Source organism: Miniopterus natalensis, chromosome 4 (genome assembly GCF_054644295.1).
Source record: "Miniopterus natalensis isolate mMinNat1 chromosome 4, mMinNat1.hap1, whole genome shotgun sequence".
Classification (NCBI taxonomy): domain Eukaryota; kingdom Metazoa; phylum Chordata; class Mammalia; order Chiroptera; family Miniopteridae; genus Miniopterus; species Miniopterus natalensis.
Window position 1 is genome coordinate 30259473 of NC_142084.1, and position 12015 is coordinate 30271487.

A 12015-nucleotide genomic window follows, 5' to 3' on the forward strand; every position below is an offset into this window, starting at 1 on the left:
ATTGTCTTCCCATCTTTTAAAATCATATGATATGACACATATTTCTTAAAAGTTTATCAGAAGATGCCATCATTATATCTCTGGGCAAAGTAAGCTTTCACCAACAGCATCTCTACTAAGACATCATACTATACTTTACATCATACTATACTCAGTTTATTACTAAGTATAGTATTCATGGTATCGTATAGCTTTTATTAAACACAGATCCTAGATCTCATAAAAAAACTGATAATGACGTTAATGACACCATAAACCTGTAGTCGGAAAATAAAAGATATAAAATGGCATATCTGCTAACTTTTATCTTTAAAATAAAATCTTGCTAATGTGAATATATCTTGGAATGAAAAAAGTCCCTCGAAAATTAGTTTGTGTATTTTGTATTGATAAATAAAGGAAGTTTAAAAGTTATATCTAAGGTGTTTTTTTTCTTGATTCTAACTTTATTAATAAGCAGAGAGGAACAAATTTTTGTCAGAATTGGGAACTGACTTAAAGACAGAAAACAGGGTTTCCGAGGTTTTAACAGATGTCTGTCTTGTTTTTTCAGATATATTGTAGAAGATAGTACATTTTAAATCCCCAAGATTTTAAAGTTTTTGTGAGTAAAGAAATGTTAAACTAGTGGGGATAAACTGTAGAAAGATTTTGTGAGGTTGTGAGTGGGTAAACTTCCTGGTACACAGGGGCAAAGTATGTTTCAAAGAAAATAATGCAAACTGTACTTCTTAATATACAGGGTGGGACATATAAGTATGTTTACAGTTGTTCATATGGAAAATAATGCAATGATAAATAATATGAGAAACTCCTATACTCACAACTGTAAACCTACTTTTGCCACCCCCACCCTCTGTTGGTGTTATCACTTGAAAAAACTTACTCTTTTGAAAACTTAACATGATTTTTTGCAGTGGTCAACATAACAGAGATTTATTATTTTTAAATCCTCACCCAAGGACATGTTTTCATTGATTTTAGAGAGAGAGGAAGAGAGAGAGGTAGAGAAACATCGATGTGAAAGAAGCATTGATCATTTGCCTCCCATCCGTGCCCCAACCAGGAATTTAAGTGCATAAAACAAACATAGGATTATAAAGGAAACTATTTGAAATATGGTTATTAAAATATTAAGAAATACAAATTTGTGATAGTAGTACATAAAATACATATTACTATGAGATAGTAATATGTGCTTATTTTTAAGATTTACAAGATCCAGTGTTCTAATACTATAATTTCATGGTATTAATGAGCATAAATGTGGTTTGATATAATATATCCAACAATTAATGATGTAGTATGAAAATATTTTATTTCTATTGGGAAAAATCACATATTGTTAATACTACTGTGATTTGTGACTACATTTGTTATTGAAAGAAATGTTAAATTTTTGTTAAAGGCTAGTGCAAAACAGTCCCCCCTTAAATCTATCTTTGTATTCCATGGGGTTCTGGGGACCCCAGGGAAAGAACCCTATCCTTGAGCATTGTAATCATCTGCATTGTCAAAGCTGCGTCTATGGCTAATCTGTATTCCCACTTGCAAGAAAAGGGAAAGAAATTAGGGCAGATGAAAGGGATTTTAACCAGGTGAGATGGAAGTTACACATGTCACATATATACATTGGTGAAACTTTAGTAACATGGCCATACTGGAAGGTTGGAAATATAGTGTGTAATTGAACAGCCAAGTGTACAAGACAAAAATAATATATTTTGAAAGACAACTAAGAGTCTGCCATAGTCTCCTAAGTGACCCTTATGTATCCAATCTCACCTTGCTCTAATTCATTCTGTTGTAACACTGCTACCAAAATATATATATATATTTAATATATCTTTATTGATTTCAGAGAGGAAGGGAGAAGGAGAGAGAGAGATAGAAACATCAATGATGAGAGAGTTGTCATTGATTGGCTGCCTCCTGCATGTCCTGGACTGGAAATCATGCCCGAAACCTGGGCATGTGCCTTGACTGGAATCGAATGGCGATCTCCTGGATCCTAGGCTGATGCTCAATCGCTGAGCCATGCCTGGCTGGGCCCAAAATATTTTTTAAATTCCATTCTTATTGTGTCAGTTTCCATCTATTTCAGTGTCTCTATATAATAGCAGTACATCCTGACTTGTAGGTGATCTGGTTTGAGGGATATTGAGGGGAAAGCTTTGTAAGTAATCTGTGAGTTAATATGCCCACTAAAATTGCCCTGGCTGGTGTGGCTCAGTTGGTTGGAGTGTTGTACCATACACCAGAAGGTGATGCATTCGATTCCCAGTCAGGGCATATACCCAGGTTGTGGGTTCAGTCACAGTCTAAGCACATGAGAGAGGCATCCCTGATCGATGTTTCTCATGTCAAAGTTTCTCTCTCTCCCTTCCTCTCTCTCGTGAGTCAATAAAAGCATGTCCTTGGGTGAGGATTTGAAAACATTATATATATGTATATATGTATGCCCACTAAAACAGAAAATTGGATTTTAAAATGAGATTTTATATATGTAGCATTTTTATTCATATACGTATAAGCTTTGGGATTAACAAAATACAGGTAAATGTTGAAGTGTTCTTGAACCTATAGTAGTATGTGGACATTATTATTTTAATAAATGGGAAGCATAATTTTTTGTACTTGAAAAAAAGGGTTCCTTATTCTTGAAAAGGTAAACTTCTTGCCTACAGGATAACGACTTCTTATCATGGCATACAGTATCCTTCATGATCTAGCTCGACTTCAGCTGTACATCCTCTCTGTCCTGGGCACCCAAGCCATACCAGTAACTTCGGATTCCTCAAATACGGTATGCTCTTTGATGCTTCTGTGCTATTGCACCTGCTTTTTTATGTCATTTATTTTCTTTGTAGTATTAAGTAATGTGCCTAAGGTCCTACTGCAAGTAAGTTAGATGAGCCTGGGACTACAGACCAAGTCTGTGACCCCAGAGCCTGTCATGCTTGTAGCCACTAGGTACATTCATTCCCTCCCAGTAATTGTAAAGAATGTGATAATCTCTTACTCCTGACCGCAACTGTTTATTTTTACTCTGGTATTTTAACTTTTTTTTTTTTTTTAATAGAAGGATCATTCTCACACCCTCAAGTTTTGCAGACAGAAAGCATGGGTAGATAAATGGCCCCAGGAGAGTTTCAGGATATTCTGGAATAAACCTAGGTGGCGGGCCCAAGAGGATGATGGCTACAGAGGCAACTGAAGAGGGGGCGTCGAAGCCACGCGCCTCTGGGTGGGGCTGAGGGCGGGGTTCTGGGGGGGCAGGTAGCCAATCCCGATTGTGCTCAGCGCTGGCGGAAGCCCCTCCGCCTACCCTGCGGAGTCCCTGACGACGGCGTCGAACTGGAGCCCCTGCTGCTCCGCGCACTTGGGCGGCGGCGGAGAGGTGCGACTCCTTAATGGAGAAGGGCCGGGGTCAAAGCAATACTGTATTTTCCAGTCCAGAAAATGGACCTCGCGATCTCCGTAGCAACAGCACTAGGAGCTATAGCCACACTTGCTGCTGCTGTTATAGCTTTGTTAGTTGTAAAAAGCATAAATTCTTTTAAGGAGCGGGCAAATAGCAATAAGAGTACTGAAAATTTTGATGAAACAGACTATTTCAAGATGGCAACAAGTAGAAAACGGGATAAAGAATCGGTTGAGAAGATACAGGAATCCAAAGAACTGGGTGAGGAGGAACAGGAAACCCATGAAGAACTGAACCAGAAGGAATTGGACAGCCAAACTTCGTAAGTGTACACTATGACTTGGTTCATTGCAGACGGACAGACATCAGATGCTGACCACGTGCCGTGAGTGGGGCTTGGCCGGGTCACTCTAGGCTCCTGTCCTGCGAACTACATGGCCGATGACGGAGAGATGCCCGGGCTTGCCAGGTGTCATAGCGACACACATATACAGACGGTCACTTTCCTGTAAAACCGGTTTTCAGAGGCCAGGGTTAGGGGACCGCATCTTTAGAGATGTGAGAAGGAAGTTAGTGACGGGAAAACTGCCAGTGTGCGGGTTTCTTGACAGTTTGGTTTTGGATACTTCAAGCCCGGGTATGGAGAACAAAACCAACCAAAATCTGTTTAGTAGGCTTCCACTCAAGGCACTGAAGTGAAAAGGTCTCCTGTCCCCCATCGGTGGCGCCCCCTGGCGAGGCGGCACAATGGGCGCCACCTCACAGGGCCTTGCGCGGCGGTGGCCGGGGTGGCGAGCGCGGGGGCGCGGTCACATCCCTTATGCCTGCGGGCCGCACGTGGGCCCCTCCGGGCAGCGAGGCCGGCGGGTGGGTGCTGGGCTGCGGTTGGCCCCTGGGAAGCCGCGCGGGCCTGAGCTCCCGGCTTGGGGCAGGCCTCGGGGGCACCGCGTTGCCCTGCCAGGCGTCGCCCTAGTTGCTAACAACAAACCACCCGGGTCGCCTCCGAAGCGCCGGTCGAACGCCGGGGCAGGGGCTGCCCTCACCGGGCTAGTCGGTGTGCTCCCGGCCGCCGCGCGGGGGCGAGCGAGCCAGCGCCGTTTCCCTCCTCCCTCTTCCAGCCTCCTCCCTGATCCTCCTGCCCCGCCTCCCAGCTCTCCCATCCCGGGTCTGGCTCAGCCGCCTCCATTTTCCAGATCTTTCTCGAACCGTAGCTCCTCGGGAAGCCGTTGCCCGAGCGCTGACGGAAGCGGCCGAAGCGGAGGCTGGCTCAGCCTCGGGCGCAGAGCCGCGGCCCGCGCGCCTCCCCGGCTGCGGAGCGCGCAGACTCAGAGCTCAGTAACCGCCGGTTGGAGGCGGCCGAACCGCAGTGTAGTGACCCAGGCGGCGGCGGCGGCGGCGGCGCGGCGGCCTCTACCTCCGCGGTTGTGCGGCGCGCTGCCCTAGATTTAAAGCGTAGCGACTTCGGGTCACCTCTCCTTTGCTTCTCGTAGGAGTCGCACTCCCAGCAGCAGCAGCTCAGAAGAGGGCCCAGTCCCCGCACAGGAGGCTTCGGCGCCAGCGCCCCGACCATTGGGCGGCGGGATGTCTGTGGTTGGCATTGACCTCGGCTTTCTCAACTGCTACATCGCTGTAGCGAGGAGCGGCGGCATCGAGACCATCGCCAATGAATACAGCGACAGGTGTACCCCGTAAGTGCCGTGCCCTGGTCTAGCCACGGCCCTAACGTTAGGTCCCGCCCGATGGCTCCTCGGGATGCGCGCCAGACCCTGGGATGACAGGTGCAGCCCCGCAGCTGCTATCTCGGGGGCCCGCTGCTCGGCGGGCCCAGGTGGCCGCGGGACTGCCCTCTCCGCAGAGCTGGTTTTCCGGAAAACACCAGGGACTTAACTCCTACAGTTTGCGCATCTCTCCTTTCTGTACCCGCTCCCCCCGCCTCGTTCCCCGGCGGCCCTGCTTTATTTTCCGGCAAGGGGCTGGGGTGGGACCTCCTCGACGCCCCGAACATTGGAGAAAGATCTCGAGTTTCTTCTAGTGGGGCTTTCGGGAAATTCTCGGCTGCGCCCCCCCCTCGCCCCCCCAGCGGAGTAAAGAATTCTGCATTCATTCTGCGCTCCGCCTCTGCCCGTCCCTCTCTGCGTGACGGCTTTCTCGCAGAAAAGTAAGAAATGAAAGCTTAGACCGCACAAATCAGAAGAGTTATAGGGTAGCAGTTTTGTTTTTGAGGTGTGCAGGGTTTTGCCCCAGCGTCCTTGAGAATTCCAGGTAAATGGCCAGGTTTCCAGGGGCGTGCTAATGGTGCATTGATAGGAGAGGATCGGGGCCGGGAGTCGTCGGCCTCGGGTGTAGGTGATGTGCGTCCTTGAATGGGAAGTGGTGGAGCTGGAATCTATCCAAAGCGTATTTCTACAGAATGAATTGTTGGAGAGTCGGAGGCAGCTGTCCTGTGGAAACATGATTGAGGAGTGAGTCTGTTGCGAACACTTGATGAAAGACTTCAGAGGAGTGGCAGTATGTCATGGAAACGTGTTCGTACATGTTCCATTGTCTCTCTGGGAAGTTTGTTGGCAAAGAATATAATTAAGGCAGGGATATGAAAAATTGGCTGCTTTTTGTAGGCTCCTGTTACCGGTAATTTTATGAGGAAACCAAGTTTCCATGTCTTACGTTCTATGGAAAAGTAACTAAACATGTTAATTTGACCCTTCAGAATGGTCCTAAATATAAGACTAATCTTAACCAAGATCAGTGTTAATTTAAGCTAAGTCTTTAAATGTTTAAATTACTACAATTTTGTGAATAATTTTTAAATATGTCAAGAGTAGCTTACTTGAAGCAGCCTGCTTTGGTTTCTCTGAAGAATATTCTAGAAGGTTTTATATCACCTTTTCCAGATACGCATTATATTTCTATTGAAATTTTGGATCTTTATATACTTGAATATGAGCATATGTCAGTTAATCTTCATAGTACTGTTAGAGCTCCTTTCTTTATGTTAAAAAAAATGTTTCCATATTCCAGTTGCTGACATCAAGGTAACATGACACAGGTATTTCTAAGATGCAAATATATTATAAAAGGATTCTGTGGAAAAGAGGAAAGAAATGCTGCATTTAGATGGCTTAAGCATCCATACATTTTCACATTTGTTTCATTCTTTAACATACTTGATGTGTAACATGGGGAAGGATACTATGTATAAACCAAGGACAGGTTAATGAAACAAATAATTGTTTAATTTTGGCCTACAATTAAGGGACCAAGGCCAGGTAACTTAACCTATTAATTCTTCAGATTTCACCTTTGTAAAGTTGGAGTGCTTGTACTAGCCTCTCTTCTCATGTCATGCATAAACTGAAGAGAAAGGAAGAAATGAACATGCATAAATTGAAAAAGAAAAAAACTTAATTTTTTCTGAACATTTTCTTACTGAAAATAATTATTACACAAGTAGTACATGCTCATTGTAGAAATACAGGCACATTAAACAGTGAAATTAAAAATTATAATTTTTCCACTCAGAAATAAAACTTGGATGGTTTTTCCTGTGTGTAGTTCAAGAACAGATTATACTTTATATTCTGTTTGGTATCCTCTTTCTGTCTAAAGCAGGGGTGGGGAACCTTTTTTCTGCCAAGGACCATTTGGATATTTATAACATCATTCTGGGACCATACAAAATTATCAACTTAAAAATTAGCCTGTTATATATGGTCAAACATGTAATTAACTCACCCCTAATGTCATAGCTGGAACTGCTTCTCTTTGGTGAGGCCTTGGCAGGGCAAGACCAAATAATTTTGCCAGCCTTATACAGCCAGAGGGCTAGATGTTACCCACCCAATCTAAAACATATTTTTACACTAATTTTAGTGGTTATTTTCTTAATTTAATCCAACCCTTATTGGACATTCAGGTTGTTTATATTTTCTTTCTATAAACAATGTGGCAATAACTATCTTTGTAACTAAATGTTTGACCTTTAATTCCTTCAAATAAATTTCTAGAAGTAGAATTAATGCATGCACATTTGAAAAGCCTTAGATATGTTTGTATTGTTCAATTAAATGTAGATGTGGGGATTGGAATTTCCATTCCAGGCTTAATTATTGCAAAGTAATTAGTTTTACACATGGGAAAAGAAACTGCAGCTAAGGATCTTCTTTCAATTTCAGATTAAACCATGTAGTCAACTAAAACATGCTGCCTATGTTGATAATAGTGCTTGCACTGTCATACATATTCACTAATTCTATTAGTTTGGTATTAGTAGCTACCTTTTTCCATAAGAAACCTAAAGCAAAGTTAAGTATCTTGGCCAAGAATTAGTAAACAATAAAACAGATTCAGCTTCAGGCCACTTTGATTCCAGAACCCCAGTGTCCTTCCATTATCTATTTACATAAGGATGGTATATACAGACTAGGTTAATGGGGATGTAACCATCAAAGGGATAAATTACCTGTACAGAGAAGCGTCTTTGCTCTAATATCAACAAACTCATCTATTTTTGGCTAGTTTCTAAGAAATATTATCTTGTTTTGAAATGTTTTAATATGCTTTTAAGTTACTTTAATAACATGTAAAAATTTATTTTTTAAAAAAATTCATAAGAAGCATACATATTGACATAAAATCTATTAGTGTAAATATAAAGGAAAGCAGTGTGGAAGACTACAAACTATTAAAAGTAGATTTTCTTGGAGGTAGAATTAGGAGGAGTGTGCTTTTAATACACAGTCTGTAATCTTTTGAATTCTTATGAATGGACATATTTACAAAAAGGAAAATTGATTTTTTGAATGAAACTATTATTTCAAGATATTTTTGTTAGGTGTATTGTTTTATCTTCAAAATTCTGTGTGATCAGACAATATACAGTTTCCTGATTTTCTGTCTCCATTATTTTCCCCTATTTTTTTTACCAGTGCATGCATAATCTGACAATATGGGAAAGTATTATTTATATACTACATCTCAGATATTTGGGATGCCCTCTTCAGTGCACAAAAGTAGAAATCACTTTTATCGGGGTATTATAATTTTTTATACATCAAAAATGCCAAACTCTAGCCCTGGCTGGTGTGCACCAAAAAGGTTGAAGGTTCAGTTCCCAGGCAGGGCACATACCCATGTTGAGGGTTCAATGCCCAGCTGGGATGCCTACAGAGACAACCAATTGATGTTTTTTTCTCTCTGCCTCTCCCTTACTCACTCTCTAACATCAATAAAAAACATGTCCTCAGGTGAGGATTAAAAAAAAAAAAAAAAAAGTAAAAAAAAGCCAAACTAAACAGGTTAACAGTGGCTATAGTTGGCCAGGAGGACTTTTTATGGTGATAGCATTTTGAGGGGAAGAGGAGGCTTTTCAGCTTTTTTATTAAATATTCTTTGTACTATATGAATTGCTTTTGTTTGTATGTTTTACTATGAGCTTATGTCCACTTTGATTTAAAATGTAAAGAAATGACACAAAGTAAATCTCCCACTTTGTCCCTTTCCACCCACCTCCTAGTCTTGAATGTGTATGTTCCTAGTTTTATGTAAGTATGTGAGGATATGTACATAACTGCGATTTTTTCTACTTGTTTCTTAACAAAATAGAATTACATTATACATATTTTGCAATTGCTTTTTTCAAAATATATTGCAGACATCTCAAACTTGTACATATGGCTCTAATTTATCCTTTTAATGGCTGTATAGTATTCCATTGATAGGTACACTAATGTTCATGGAAAATTCAAAATGTTATTTTGCTGTTGACAAACAAAAATTTACTGAACACTTTCACTTTTTTTTTTTCTTTAAGTCATGCCTGAGGATATTTTTTCCGTTGCTTTTCAGAGACAGTGGAAGGGAGAGAGAGTGAGAGAAACATTGCTGTGAGAGAGACTAATCAATTGGTTGCCTTCCGCACACATCCTTTCCGTGGCAGGGGACCAAGTCTGCAACTGAGGTACGTGCCCTTGGCTGGAATCAAACCTGGGGCCCTTCAGTCCACAGGCTAACGCTCTAACCATAGAGCCAAACTGACTAGGGCAACACCTTTCACTTAAAAAAAAAATCAATTGTGCTGAGATGGGTGGAAGGGCAGATGTCTGTCACACTTTATCATGCCAAAGCTAGGACTATAAAATCTTTTATTATTATTATTTTTTTTGATCCTCACCCAAGGATATGTTTTTATTGGTTTTAGAGATTGGGGCAGTGGGGGACGGGGAGAGAGAAAGAGAGAGAGAGAGAGAGAGAGAAACATTGGTGTGAGAGAAAAACATTGATCAGTTTCCTCCTGTACGTGCTTTGACTGGGGATTGAACCCGCAACCTTTAGGTGTGTAGGATGACACACCAAGCAACTGAGCCACCATTCATCTTTTAGTATATTATCTACAACAAAACAAAATAAATCTCCAGTCATTGCCTTGAATTTGTGAGTGAGAAATTCTAAAAGGTTTCTAGAAGGCAAGGAATGATAAATAGAAATTACATAATATGAGTGTAAGATATTTAAAATGCCATTGGTAGTCTTTTTTGGTATGTGGTCACTACAGTACACATTAATGAGCATAACTGTGTCCTGATAAAACTTTATTTACAAAAATAGGTGGCAAGTGGTAATTTGCAAACCCCTGGTCTAGGATTTTCAATTTATTGTGCACTGTTATTTGTCTTTGAACTGGTGGATTTTAAGTAAGATATCTCTAATCTAATAATCTAATAGTTAAATAATATATCTAATTTAATGTATCTAGTCAGCTTTTAAAACACTGTGTCTGCTTATGTAAATGTTTTGATTTGTGTTAATGGTTTCAAGTTAGGAACTAATTTATGAATTATGCTTAAAGCATTTGGAAGTTCTTAAAGAAGTTTTTATTATTTTTATATGTTAAAATGTTTTATACATTGTCCACACTCAAAGATTGGAAAGTTTTTGTTATTACTAAACATAAGGCCTGAAAGAAGCCTTCTTTTTCTAAGAAAGCAAATGGTAACAATAAATCCTTTGAGAACATTTCTTCCCCACCTCCTACTAGGACAACTTTTTTCCCAGATAGTTAAGTTCGGGGAAATAACAACAAGATGTTTTTTTTTACTGCAGAACTTCTCAGATCCCTTAATTTACTTATAGCCACTCCAAAAATGTTTTTCCAAACTTATTTGAGTGTGTAAGGAATTATATTCCACAGAACAATACTTTGAAAATGATGCTGTAGGTCAGTGGTTCTCAACTGGAAGAGATTTGCCCCCCCCCCCTCAACTAGGGCACATCTGACAATATCTGAAGATATTTTTGGTTGTCACACTGGAGGTGGAGAGGAATAAATGCTACTGGCATCCAGCAGGTATTGGCCAGAGATGCTTTTAAATTCTTATAGTGCACAGGATAGCCCCACTCTGCCAACAAAGAATTGTTTTGCCCAAAATATCAATAGTGCCAAGGCTGAGAAACCCTGCTTTTTGGACATGCTGGCAACCATAGTTGAAACTGGCTGGAGACTGACAAAGAAGCAAACAAATTTAGAGTGCTAACTTCTTAAGGGAGAAGTCTCTTAGTCTGCTGACAGTATGTGTTTTCTCTAACCTAATCATGCTTGGCCATATAAAAATAGGCTGTATAAGAGAGACAGAAAGTTAATCTTAAATTTTAAGGGAAAATATATAACTTTTTTAAAGTAACATACTGTCATTTGATTTTTATGCCCCTCCTCTACTAAGTGACATAGGACATGTAGAAGTTCTGCTTGCTTGTTTAGAGATCTGTGGCATTCTCTAGAATCTGATGACCAATAAATACGGTGGCAACATTAGGTTGAATATTACAGATTTAAGCTGCATTGTAAACACTCCTTTTTTTTTAAGGCATAAAATGGAATTTCTATGTAGTAGTTGAAATAATCCATAAAAGCATAATATAAATGGATTATATGTTATACATTTGGATAAACAATGGAATATCCTTTCCTATAAAACTTTTTCTACTCTAAGGAGAATATCTGATAATTGTAACTGTTTAGCTTTTTCTGTGAAGTGATGTATGTGTGAAGCATATTTCAAAGAATCTAGCACTTAATAAATGATAGTTAAATCAATCTTATTTGGCTCTCATGTTCCAACAGAAGTTAAACTCTTAAGAAATCAACCTAAGAATAAGATTTTCTGTGCTCTCAAGCAATGATAGTCAAGTATTGAAAAATTAAAAGTACTCAGGAGATTATTTTGCTAAGGAGGTAAGCCAGCCAGTGAAAGACAAATACCATATAATCTCACTTATATGTGGAATCTAATGTACAAAATAAGCTGATGAACAAAATTAGAAACAGGCATGGATACATGGAACAGACTGACATCTGTCAGAGGGGAGGGGAGGAAGGGGGCTGGGTGAAAGAAGGTGAAGGGATTAGCCAAAGAACATATATGCAATAACCCATAGACACCACAGTGTGGTGATGGCCATAGGGAGGGTAGGGTAAGGTCAGGGGTGGGGGTGGGGAATGGGGACATCTCTAGTAGTTTAAACAATAAAAATAAAGTTAAAAAAAATAAAAAAGAACAGTATTCAGGAGTGTGTCCAAATAATGGAGTAGACAGAAA

General features: G+C 40.4%; 1 protein-coding gene across 1 annotated transcript in view; it reads left to right on the forward strand.

The window, feature by feature from the left end:
- Nucleotides 1–4917: 4917 nt before the first annotated feature.
- Nucleotides 4918–12015, forward strand: part of HSPA4L (heat shock protein family A (Hsp70) member 4 like) — a 50252-nt gene continuing 43154 nt past the window's right edge. The window contains exon 1 of the mRNA XM_016203325.2: nucleotides 4918–5112. Within this exon, the coding sequence (XP_016058811.1) occupies nucleotides 5006–5112 (107 nt within the window). The 5' untranslated portion in view covers nucleotides 4918–5005. The remainder of the gene's footprint in view (nucleotides 5113–12015) is intronic.